This window comes from Caretta caretta, chromosome 10, assembly GCF_965140235.1.
Source record: "Caretta caretta isolate rCarCar2 chromosome 10, rCarCar1.hap1, whole genome shotgun sequence".
NCBI classification, from domain to species: domain Eukaryota; kingdom Metazoa; phylum Chordata; order Testudines; family Cheloniidae; genus Caretta; species Caretta caretta.
In genome coordinates this window covers 84,771,300-84,784,279 of record NC_134215.1, presented here as the reverse complement: position 1 = coordinate 84,784,279, position 12,980 = coordinate 84,771,300, and the positions used below count along the sequence as shown (strand labels likewise).

General features: G+C 54.2%; 1 protein-coding gene across 7 annotated transcripts in view; it reads right to left on the bottom strand.

The window, feature by feature from the left end:
• The window catches only part of TTLL13 (tubulin tyrosine ligase like 13), a 28,191-nt gene that overhangs the window by 13,242 nt on the left and 1,969 nt on the right, over window positions 1–12,980 (bottom strand). The window contains exons 1-6 of one of the 7 annotated variants that reach the window (XM_048865879.2): window positions 9,721–9,967; window positions 6,227–6,533; window positions 3,474–3,514; window positions 2,204–2,322; window positions 1,527–1,657; window positions 26–182 (exon numbers count right to left, since the gene is read on the bottom strand). In XM_048865879.2, the coding sequence (XP_048721836.2) occupies window positions 26–182; window positions 1,527–1,657; window positions 2,204–2,322; window positions 3,474–3,514; window positions 6,227–6,533; window positions 9,721–9,904 (939 nt within the window). In that variant the 5' untranslated portion in view covers window positions 9,905–9,967. Of the gene's footprint in view, window positions 1–25; window positions 183–1,526; window positions 1,658–2,203; window positions 2,323–3,393; window positions 3,515–6,226; window positions 6,539–7,596; window positions 8,640–9,665; window positions 9,968–12,980 lie in introns of those variants that run through there. The other 6 variants (XM_048865878.2, XM_075133278.1, XM_048865882.2 and 3 more) reach the window with 6 other exon arrangements.

Sequence of the window (12,980 nt, the reverse complement as noted above, 5' to 3'; positions counted from 1 at the left end):
TCCAGGACACTGGCAGCCCCGTTACCTTGGATATGTACTGCTGGCAGATCAGGTGCTCCCCATGTTTAATCTCCTTTGGGTTGCGGGTTATGAAGATGCCCCTCCCTTGGCAGCCACTGTCTGGCTTGCAGATGTACGTCTTGTTTTTCCTCATGCGCCCGTAGGTCTGGAAATCCCCATAGCTATGTAATGAAGAAGTAGTGACTGTTAGAGCTGCAGGACTCTCCGGTGGCTGATTGGAGCACAGCATGCTGGGCCATGCAGGGCTCAGCACTGCCAGGGCAGCGAGAAGAGCAGTCCTACACTGTACTAGGCCACTCCTAGGTACATTATTTATCACTGTCTCATCACAGCCTTGGGGAGAAAGCCCTTATGGCTCTAAGCCCTGCTAGGTTAATATCTCCGTCTCCACCACAGAGAAAGGGTAACGAAACGTCAGCTGCTGCCTAGTCAGGACCCAGCAAGGTTTTAGCTCTGCTACTGTGGAAGGAGCAGGGGGAAACTAACCAACCCTTGGCCACAAGGAGAATGAAACAATAAAATACAATGGCGACATTCCTGTGGGCTCTCCTGAAAATGCATTTGCCAAACCGGACAGAGATGGATGTGAGAGGAGGCCGGAGGCCCAGGCCAGGATACTCTGACCTGGGGCATAGAGTCAGCCTCCTACATTCAGATTTAGGCATCTAAATATATGGCCTAATCTCCAACAGTGCTGCACACTGATTGGTTCCAACGCCAGCTGCTGGGCACCTCAATTTTGAAAGTCAGGCCACTCATTTAGATGCCTAAATAGGAAGCTAGGCCCGTGCTTCAGGCCCCAGTTTGAACACCCTGTCCACAGGTTATTGATCCCTCTCCCTGTGAACTGACACCTCACCACATGCTGCTGTGATCCCTTCCAGGCTTCGTCTGGCTAGTGTGCTGAATGTCCCCCTCACCACCAGCAAAGGGCAAGGCCAGGGGTGCTTGTGTGCTGGGAGGCGGGCACCGCTGCAGACACATGGACAGTCCATCCCTCCTAGGCCAGCAATGAGCCTCCCACTCCGCCGGGGAGCGGCCAGGTCCTGCACACCACCCTGAAGGATCCCTCCAGCTGACCAAGGAGGGGTGCTCATGGACTGTTAGGGGAAATCCCACAGAATCACAGAAGTCAGAAGCAAAAATGACCTTTTAGGCTCATTCCCCTGCCCACTGAGGGCCAGGGCAGGATTCCCTTGCAGTCTATTTCCTGGGGTTTAGTCCAATTCAGATTTAAATCCCTCTAGGGATGGGGCTCCCACCCCTTCCCTGCGGGGAACAATTCCACAACCTATACAATGCGATTACATTCTGAGATCTGGGACTCTCTAAATACAGAGCCACATCTTCTTACTTCCCAAGGAAGGCTACTGAGACCCAGAATCAGCAGTGGATCCTCCAGAAAGCACCTGCCCCATGGAAGCTGAGTTCAGTGGTCCCCACTACCCTTCCCTGCAGACAGCATCCGCCTGTCCAGCTGCTGGCTAGCAGTGCTGGTCACTCACTCAGCAGGCAGGCACCAGGTGCGGGGGAAGATACTGTACTCCTTGGGGAAGAGTTTGAGCATGCGGTTGAGGTTGCGGGCCAGCAGGTCCTTCCGGCAAATCTCCGTCATCCCCGGGAAATGGTTGATTTTCTGAAACAATGTGCAGCAGAAAGGACAAGTCAGCAAAAGGAGCAGAAGTGATAACACTTGAGAGCCAATGTGAGTCAGTTCAGGGAAGAACAGGACAGGAAGACAGCTACCCTGCCAGGTGTGCTTACTCTGAGCCCCATCAGCATGAGTTGTGTTCACTCTTCTCTCAAACCTGTGGTTTCCCCTCTCCAAGAACAGCATGATTCACAGAGAGGAGCAGCTGATCAACAAGAACCATGTGCTGAACAAGGACTCAGCAGCAGAGAGGGTGGCAGCTCTCTAGCTGTCCTTCAACCTGTGGCTGATGGCATCACCTCAGGGGTACTAACGGGGCAAAGGCTCGGGGTGCTGCTGGGATCCTGCTCTCCCCGGTACAGACACGGACAGGCTGTGGAGACTGTCCCATAGGGAACAGAAGGGTAGCACTGTTGCTGACCTTGGATACTCTACTTCGCTGCACCATACGATGTCCCACCAACTCCTCCCTGCCTCGTCCTCCCTGCCTGAGCTCCTCACACTCGCAGCCTGTCCATGAAGGGTCTTTACCTGAAACCTCTTCATTTCCATGACGCGCTCCAGAGAGACCGAGCAGTCAGTCCAGTACACCGTCCACTCCTCATCCTCCCCCACTTCTTTTAAGCCACAGTGTCGGGCAGCACGCCGCACTACAGCAAAACAAGCACATGGCAAGAGGCATCTCCAGGCGGGGCATGAGAGATGGGCCCCAAGAGTTCACACATCTCTCAGCTGAAGTAGATGGGATCAGGCTGGCAATGAAAGGAACACCCCAGGACTTCCACCCACACCTCCAAAGGGGAGAAAGACCTGGTGGGACCCTGGGGAATGTAGCAGGAACATACCCCTCCCTTAGCTGAACTGTCCACTGGATCTCACTCCTTGACTAATGACATATGTCAGCCTTGGAAATGCATTTGTCTGGTGATCCCAGGAAGGAGACAGAGGCCTGACACCAGATCTTTGGAGGTGCCCAGTACGCCTCAGCTTCTTAGAAGGAGCCCATCATCATAGTATCTGGCACCTCTTTGAGAGGAGGCGTCCAGTGTCCACTATTCCATCTAGAAACTCTGTGTTCTCTCCACAGCAGATGAGACTGTAACTTTCAGTACAGCAATTGTGCTCCATAATATGGAACTTGTGTATAATTGGCATTAACCAATACCTGGACAGAGATGCTGTCATATGTATTCTAACGCCACTCCCTCCCACAGAGAGGAGTAAGGTGAGAATCCTAAACCACCTGCCCAAAGTTCATTCCTGGAGGCACAGGCTTGAGGGGAGGGGTGTCCTGCACGGATCCAGCCCAGGCCAGTAATATATGCAAATCACTGCCATCCCAGGCTGCTCAGTGCCCTGCTGTAAGTGAAACGAGTGCAGTTTTCAGTGCGCGAGTGTCAACCCTGCAGACATCTGCCTCACAACTGGCACTATCTGAGCCCCTGTTGGCAATCTCGTTAGAGAATGTGCTATGGAGACTGAACTCCCCTGGCATTCCTAGAGGGGTAGGGCTCTCCAGACCAGGAGTGAGACACACTGGCCGGGGCCAGTGTGGGTGGGAAGCTCCCAGTGCTGCGACCAGAGCTGCACCCACTAAGTGAGGAGAGAGCTTCAGCCCAAAGTCTGGTCAAGTTGGCACCTTTCACCAGAGCAAAAGTCACTTCCAAAACAGCAATCAATCCATTGAAGCCATTGTGCAGCCCAAACCCAGTGCTAACAACCTTCTCCAGGTGCGGGGGCTCCACGGCACTTGCCAGTGAGATATGGTCTGAAAAGGAGCCCTGGCTTGCCTTCGACTCACCACTCTCATACTTGCAGTTGGTCAGGTTGATAGAGAGCAGCCTGGAATGGAGAGAGAGGAGAAAGCAATGGTTCAGTGCAGACATGCCCTGGTCACCAGACTGGGCAGGCCCCAGGGAGCTATTCCTAGCCAGCTTTACTGAAGGGACCCACCCTTTGTCCGCCTAGTCTGGGGGGCAGCCCCTGCGCTGCCATTAGATGGCAGCTCCCAGGCCAGCTAGGATGGCAGGACTAAAGAAACATTACACAGATTTTGTTTTGTGAATTCTAGATCCCAGAGACGTGGTGTTATCACAGCCCAAACTTCTCTACTCTGTGCATCTGGTTTTCCATACACAGCGACTTGTGCAACGATGGTGACTTAATGATGTCTATCTGTACAGAAACACTCAGCAAATCTGCTCTGGTCCCAGCAAAAGGGCAGACAGGCCTGGAGCAAGGAGTAGGTTCCCATTTGGAATTCCACATTGGGGGAATTTGAGTGACTCGAGATTCCTTGTCTGATTTTGAACAACCCCCAAAGACTCCAATAGGGTCCAGGCCCCAAAATTCAGAGCTGCCCATTATTCATTCTACTTTTGTCTGCTGTTTTTTGAAGGGTGTTTGATGGTAAATGGCTGAGACCTGGCACACATGTTCTCCCTGGCCACTACTCACCAAATGCTTATTTTTCATATGAATAAACAAGCTAACTGAACATTTCTTACAACAAGGGATATGATGTGTTTCTCCCTTTGCATTTGAGGGCAGAAGTTTTAGAATAAATTACGTAAAAATTGTTCCCTGATGCCCCAGTGGTAATGCCCAAACTTTGCCCACTTCAGGATCAGATTTTCAGAACTGCATGTGCAGAAATCCATCAGCATAATTCATGCGTACCAACTGTCAGTCAGGCAGGTAACTGGTTAGTTGTTTATAAACTTCCTGCAATTGTGCACACAGCTGTATTTGCACATACAAACTGAGGGCACAATTTTTGCAATCTGATCTTTGAGGTGCATAAAATAGAGTAGATTGCAACTGCCCTCATCTTCAGCATAGAGGTGGCAGCCAGAGCCTTGACAGGCCACCAAATGCATGCAATGGTCCATCCAGAGCTGACTGGATGCAGATCCATCACACAGACTTCCCAAAGAATGAAACTACAATTCCCATCAGCCCCAACCCACTGCACTTCCCTTTCCCCTAGGCAGGTCCTGAACTAGGATGTGACCAGGCTCTGTTTTGGGAATGGGAGCTGCACAACAGCAGGAGAGAAGCCCCAGCCTCTGTGGATAGAGACACATGTGGAACAGGCTGAGACTGCTCGACGATACAGCTGTGTGCAGGTCTGTGTGGTACTCCTGGAGGAACAGCAGCTGGGCAGGAAGCCAGGGCACTGGGGCCCCAATAAGAGCCACTAACTCAGCTTGGCTTGGAACACTACAAGCACCTATTTGCTGGAACAGAGACTGGACTCTAGGGGGCACCCCACAGGTACTAAGCTGGGGTCATGGATCAGCGTTCATGACCCACTCCCCATCAGCACCCGGCCCAAGATGGGGAAGCTAATGATCCAACCAGCGGACCAAACTGATGATGAATGCCGGTCACGGGCCACCTGAGGAATGTTGTGCATATGCTAAGAAGAAGATAGAAACGTGGGGCTGGACAGAACCTCAAACAGTCATCTAGTCCAGTCCTCTGCGCTGAGGCAGGACCAAGTAAACCTAGACCAGCCCTGACAGGTGTTTGTCCAACCTGTTCTTAAAAACCTCCAATGACGGGGATTCTACAACCTCCCTTGGAAACCTAATCTGGAGTTTATCTACCCTTATAGTTAGAAAGTTTTTCCTAATATCTAACCTAAATCTCCCTGGCTGCAGATTAAGCCCATTGCTTCTTGTCCTATCTCCAGTGAATATGGAGAACAATTGATCACCACCCTCTTTATAACAGCCCTTCACGTAATTGAAGCCTGTGATCAAGTACCCCCACACACACTTTTTTTCCTCAGGACTAAACATACATTTTTTAACCTTTCCCCATAGTCCAGTTTTTCTAAACCTTTTATCACTTTTGTTGCTCTCCTGTTGCGTCACTCCAACTTGTCCACATCTTTCCTAATGTTTGGTGCCCAGAACTGGACACAGTGCTCCAGCTGAGGCCTCACCAGTGCTGAGCAGAGAAGGTGGAACTAACATGAACTAACTGCTGCAGACTATTACTTCCTGTGTCTTACCGTCATACTGACGAGTCTTGATGCCTGACTGGACAGCCCCAGGGCCCAAACAAGAACCACTACCAGACACTTTGCACGCTAACTGCCCAAGTCTCTGTAGCTAGGGTATCTGCAAACTTTCCTGCCATCCCTAGAAAAATACCCTTTCACATTAGCCATGTCTCTGAGTAGTTATTGGGACCACCAGGGCTAGTGCCTATAAGGCCCCGATGCAGAAGCATCTACAGTGTTTGCCTCTGAGTTGTGGTATGCCTGGCACACTACTGGCAGCCTAGGGGTTTAGGGTACTGGGCAGCCACAGTAATTACACCCGAAAAGGTAACGTTCTCAGCATGTCACGTTCCATCCTGAGATACGTGGCCTTTGAATGCCCCTGAAACAGATAGTAAATAAAAATCCAATAGGCAGCTGGCCACACAGACTTTGCTGGCTCCTCTTTGGGTCTGGTAGGACAGCGAGGTCTGGTAGGCCTAGGTGACAGCCTGAGGTACACACGGAAGTAGAAGGCAGAGGAAGGCGATGAGGAAACTCACCTGTGTTTTCTCTTTTTCTTTCTTGGAGTGGTCTCTGCTTCACAGTCTTCTGTCATTTGTTCTTCCAGATCGATCAGTGAGACAGTCGGCAGATCACTTTTTCCACCTGAACTGTGTTCACTCTTGTGCCCTAGGCATGTGTCCTCTGCCTCAAAAGCTCCCTCCTGAGGAGTGCCATCCTGACGCATATCTTTTCTTCCTCCACCCAGTCTCTTAATGTGTTCATTTGCAAACTCTTCTTCCTCCTCTTCCTCTGTATCATTCTCTGATTCGCTGCTGTCACTTGAGTTCATCTTCATTCTGTTAACTGTTCTTACAAGTTGCAAATGAAGAAACTAATCAGTATGTCACGTGCAAGACAACCTGAACTACCAGCTTAAACTACCAGCACCAGTCAATATCAGAGTGTCCCAAACCCAACCAAGGCCCAGGCATAGGCAAGTTCTAACAAGTCCTTTCTCTTATACCTGTCTGCCCTTTTCTCCTGGCCTACCCCCGCAATGACCCAGGGAGTCAGTCTTGCCTCTCTCTCTGCCCTTGTTCCCCAGCAAGCCTTCCACCCACAGAAGCTGTTCCTTTTTCCTTTCCTTTCGCTCTACGCCAGGTTACAGCGGTCACATTAACTCACTAGTGCACACTGAAGATCAGATTCGACTCTTGAAGAAATGATTTCAGGAGCTCTCCCTGGGGCTATTTCTAGGGAAGATGTACCTGTGTGATGAATCTAAGAAGCAGCCCCAGGAGACCTTTCTAGCTCCACAATAGAACTCCTGTGTCTTCTAAATACCTGAGAAGCCTGACTGTGTTGTCCTACTGCGTATAGGCAGCATACAGGGAAAAGGGTGACCCTTTATACCGTGTCCCTAATTACAGTATTTTTACACACCGTTGGATTGCCACACACAAACTGACAGGCTTAGAGTCATGTCACCTAAAGTTTGACCCCCATTGCCCTCCCAGTTAACAGGTTTTGGCACAATAGCTTTCCAGTGCAAACATCTGCTCCAGTCACTGTCCATTCTTCTACATCTTCAACTGCTCCACACTTGCACCCACTCCCTTGGATGAGGGATGTGTCTACCCACACCCACTTGCTCCTTACTTTCCCTTTTTTCAGGAAGTTTCCTAAGATCCCAAGAATACATCTGAATGCTTAGCCAGATGCACTGTCGGATGGGAATGTGTTATGGTCAGTGAGCTGCTGCTTGGACAAACCACACACGCAAGTCCCAGCCCCACCCTCCATTTAGGTCCAAGGTCATTGGAATGATTTATGTGGAAATAAATGACCTTTATATAATGACCAGCAATGCCCATGAGGCCAGTCTGGCATGGTGCGATATGGGGCTCTGAGTTCAGGTTATGCTTACACATAATGACAGGTTTCAGAGTAGCAGCCGTGTTAGTCTGTATTCGCCACTAGTACTCCTTTTCTTTTTGCTTACACATAAGCATCTTTAACGTACAAGCCATCTAAGAGTGTAGTGGTGCACACAAGCCAGCTTACTGCACTGTTCACTGGCAGAAAGTCGGAGGGGATTTAGGACAAGGCTGATCACCATATTTGGGGTTGGGAAGGAATTTTCCTCCAGGACAGATTGGCAGATGTCCTGGGGGTTTTTCGCCTTCCTCTACAGTGTGGGGCATGGGTCACTTGCTGGAGGATTCTCTGCACCTTGAAGTCTCATGATTTGAGGACTTCAATAGCTCAGACATAGGTTAGATGTTTGTACCAGGAGTGGGTGGGTGAGATTCTGTGTCCTGCGTTGTGCAGGAGGTCAGACTAGATGATCATAATGGTCCCTTCTGACCTTAAAGTCTATGATTCTATGATTCCTTATACTTAGAATGCCAGCATGTGCTGGCTGATAGGCAGCAATGTCAGTCATTGGCAAGGAAAATCGGCCATTACAATAGCCTGGGCAAGCACAGAAGAAACAATGTAACATGGGGTTATGACGCCTATGCTGTCACCTGAACATGGTGCGTAGGTACGACAGCAATGGGCACCCTGGAGATATAACAGAAAGACAGACTGGCTTCCCACTGCAGCACACGGGGGCTATGCAGTTACTTTCCACGTGATGGGCCGGCAGTCCTAATGCACCCCAGGCCCCGCCTGTCATAGGGAATGTAACTGCACAGCCCCAGTGTGCTTCCCACAAGTATCTGATGGAGCCCACAGGAGGGTGCCCCAGCCTCCCGGGAGAGGCAGACGGGTGTGCCAGGTGTACGGGTAAGGTCTAACATCAGTGGCGGGCAGCACCACAGGAGGCCAACTGCTAGGACAGCCCAGGAGTGCGGGCTCCAGCTGGGGGTGTGGGGCCGGGGAAGTAGGGCCAGGGCCTAGCATGGGATGAGGCACCTGATCCCCTCATTACGGCCCATCACCACCCCCACCCCTCCCTGAGATGATCCACCCCACCCAGAAGGGAGATCTAACTCCTGCAATGCCCTGCCCCCGCCCGTCCCCTGCTCCCCCAGGGGAGCCCTGCCCCACCCCCTGCTCCCCCAGGATGGGGTCCTCTCCCCCCCAGGGGGGCCCTGCCCTCCCAGGATGGGGTCCTCTCCACCCCCTGCTCTCCCAGGGGGGCCCTGCCCCCTGCTGCCCCAGGATGGGGTCCTCTCCCCCCCAGAGGGGCCCTGCTCCACCCCCTGCTCCCCCAGGATGGGGTCCTCTCCCCCCCAGGGGGGCCCTGCCCCACCCCCTGCTCCCCCAGGATGGGGTCCTCTCCCCCCCAGGGGGGCCCTGCCCTCCCAGGATGGGGTCCTCTCCACCCCCTGCTCTCCCAGGGGGGCCCTGCCCCCTGCTGCCCCAGGATGGGGTCCTCTCCCCCCCAGGGGGGCCCTGCTCCACCCCCTGCTGCCCCAGGATGGGGTCCTCTCCCCCCCAGGGGGGCCCTGCTCCACCCCCTGCTGCCCCAGGATGGGGTCCTCTCCACCCCCACACCCAGGATGGGGTCCTCTCCCCCCCAGAGGGGCCCTGCTCCACCCCCTGCTCCCCCAGGATGGGGTCCTCTCCCCCCCAGGGGAGCCCTGCCCCACCCCCTGCTCCCCCAGGATGGGGTCCTCTCCCCCCCAGGGGGGCCCTGCTCCACCAGGATGGGGTCCTCTCCCCCCCAGGGGGGCCCTGCCCTCCCAGGATGGGGTCCTCTCCACCCCCTGCTCTCCCAGGGGGGCCCTGCCCCCTGCTGCCCCAGGATGGGGTCCTCTCCCCCCCAGGTGGGCCCTGCTCCACCCCCTGCTCCCCCAGGATGGGGTCCTCTCCCCCCCAGGGGGGCCCTGCCCTCCCAGGATGGGGTCCTTTCCACCCCCTGCTCTCCCAGGGGGGCCCTGCTGCCCCAGGATGGGGTCCTCTCCACCCCCACCCCCAGGATGGGGTCCTCTCCCCCCCAGGGGCCCTGCCCAGAGTGCGGCGGCCCCGCCCCAAGGGTGGGACCTGCCCGAGGCTCCGTCCCCGTTCGGCCCCGGCGGCTGGGCCCCGCCCCGGTTACCAGGCCGCTCTGGCCCGCACGCGGGCGGGGCAAGGGCCCCTGGGGCAACAGCGGCAGCCGCGCCTCCCCCGGCTCCCGCAGGCCCTGACGCTGTCTCCATGGCGACGAAAGACCCCACCCCTCGTGGGAAACCAGCTCTGGGGGCGGGGTCAGAACACAGCCCGCCCCCGACACGCGAAGCCATAGAGACGGGGCCGCCGGCTAGAGCAGCCCTGCGGGCCTCGCCGGGCCGAAGCCGCGCGCCCGCGGATGGTCACGTGATCGGCAGGTTGGCCTGGCTCCGATAGGCTCCCGGGGCGTGCGAACTGGCCTTTGATTGGCCGAGGTAAGGGGGCAAGGCGTCAGGGCGGAAGTAACCCCTCCCAGCGTGCCTTGCGCTACTGGGTGCTCCGGCCCCGGGGCAGGGGGGCAGCGCCGCGCGGACTGAGGCATGATGGGAAGGAAGGAAGGGGCGCTCGGTGGCCGAGCGGAAGCGGCGAGCGCCCCTGGGGCGGGCACCGCGGCCCCCTGGAGGCCGCCCCGCGACGGGCCCGTTTCCTGGGGCGTGAGCGGCCGAGGGCTGCCGCCCGCTCGGCCCCAGGCAGGCGGTGGCGGGAGGTCGCGGCGCGGGCGGACGGGGGTCGCCGTGGCCGCGGCCCGCGAGACCCTCGGGGCGAGCCTCGGGGCGGCCCGCGAGACCCTCGGGGCGAGCCTCGGGGCGGCCCGCGAGACCCTCGGGGCGAGCCTCGGGGCGGCCCGCGAGACCCTCGGGGCGAGCCTCGGGGCGGCCCGCGAGACCCTCGGGGCGAGCCTCGGGGCGGCCCGCGAGACCCTCGGGGCGAGCCTCGGGGCGGCCCGTCGCCAGCGGCTCCGTCGTCCCGCGGGCGGCACCCCGGCGGCGAGCACCGCTCTCTGAGCACAAGCCTCGGCGGCCACGGCTCGGGTCCCGGCCGCAGGCCCTTGGGCGTTACCGCTCCTGAGGGCTGAGCGGTGCCCGCTGATCCTTGTGCCCAGCGACTGTCCGCTTTGGCCAGCGCACAAGGCAGGGCTGGCCCACGATGGCCTGTGTCAACAAACCAGTCGGAGAACACTTCACTCTCTCTGGTCACTCCAGTACAGCCCTAAAAGTCGCAATATTACAACAAAAAAACTTCAGAAACAGACTCCAAGGAGAGACTGCTGAATTGGAATTAATTTGCAAACTGGATACAAAAGGAGGACTTGTGGCACCTTAGAGACTAACCAATTTATTTGAGCATGAGCTTTCGTGAGCTACAGCTCACTTCATCAGATGTTTATTGATGATTGATTTACAGATGTTATTGTTCACTTTGGATGGGCTAGCACCAGCAGGAGAGTGAATTTGTGTGGGGGGGTGGAGGGTGAGAAAACCTGGATTTGTGCTGGAAATGGCCCACCTGTTGATCACTTTAGATAAGCTATTACCAGCAGGACAGTGGGGTGGGAGGAGGTATTGTTTCATGATTTCTGTGTGTATATAAAGTCTGCTGCAGTTTCCACGGTAAACATCTGATGAAGTGAGCTGTAGCTCACGAAAGCTCATGCTCAAATAAATTGGTTAGTCTCTAAGGTGCCACAAGTACTCCTTTTCTTTTTGCGAATACAGACTAACACGGCTGTTCCTCTGAAACTGGATACAATTAACTTAGGCTTGAATAGAGACTGGGAGCGGATAGGTCATTACACAAACTAAAACTATTTCCCCTCCTGCTGTTCCTTGCACTTTCTTGTCAACTGCTGGAAATGGCCCACCTTGATTATCACTACAAAAGGTCCCCACCCCCCCACCGCTCTTCTGCTGGTAATAGTTCACCTTAATGACAGGTTTCAGGGTAACCTTAAGTGATCACTCTCTTGTTACAGTGTGTATGGTAACACCCACTGTTTCATGTTCTCTGTGTATATAAAATCGTCCTACTGTATTTTCCACTGCATGCATCCGATGAAGTGAGCTGTAGCTCACTCATTTATTTATGCTCAAATAAATTGGTTAGTCTCTAAGGCGCCACAAGTCCTCCTTTTCTTTTTGCGGATACAGACTAACACGGCTGCTACTCTGAAAACTAACTAAAAACTGTTTCCCCATGCTAATTTTCCCCCTGCTGTTACTCACACCTTCTTATCAACTGTTTGAAATGGGCCATCCTGATTATCACTACAAAAGTTTTTTTTTTTCTCCTGCTGATAATAGCCCACCTTAATCGATTGGTCTTGTTAGGAGTTGGTATGGCAACCCCCATTTTTTCATTTTCTCTGTTTATATACCTATCTATATAGCGGATGCATGCATGCATCCAATGAAGTGGGCTTTAGCCCACAAAAGCTTATGCTCAAATAAATTTGTTAGTCTCTAAGGTGCCACAAGTACTCCTGTTCTTTCTGCTGATACAGACTAACATGGCTACCGCTCTGAAACCAGTCAACCTGTGGAACTCATTGCCAGGGGATGTTGTGAAGGCCAAAAGTACCACTGGGTTCAAAAAAGAATTAGAGAAGTTCCTGGAGAATAGGTCTATCAATGGCTATTAACCAAGATAGTCAGGGATGCAACCCGATTATCTGGGTGTCCCTAAACCTCTCACTGCCAGAAGCTGGGAGTGGACAACAGGGATGGATCACTCAATAATTGCCCATGTCTGTTCATTCCCTCTGAAGCACTTAACATTAGCCACTGTAGGACAGGAGGCTAGATCGACCTTTGGTCTGACCTAATATGGCCATTATCATGTTCTTAAGACAATGGTGAATCCAGTTGCCAGGACATTGACACCTAGCAAGCAGTGACCCAGAGGGATATGGATTTCCCCACCTCTACTTAGGGAAGCTGAACAACAATCCCCAGCTCGAGATCAAAGGACAGGAGAGGCATGAGGTGGGGGATAAGAGCTGGCAGCTGGAAGGAGTCGGGGCTCTCACCTGGTCCGATGCAGGAGGTCAGACAGTAAGACAGACAGAGAGTGTGAACCAAGGGGTTCACTGCAGCATGGCTGGGCTCTGGGCTGATCAGAATGGTCTCTGCTTTAACCTTCATTCCTCTCTGCTGATCTAAGGCCTTCCTGTGTTGTGTCCAATTGCTAATAAACCCAACTTTCTCAGAACTGTGTGAGTGCCCCTGCAGGTGCTGGTGGGGCTGCATTGCTCCCTAAGATAGTACAAGTCTCCCTCAGGGGTCTGCCTCAGTGGGACTCGCTGACTGGAGCTCATGGTGGGAAGCAAAGGGGCTAAAGGGCCAGAGATGCTGCCTAAGGAGGCGGTGATAC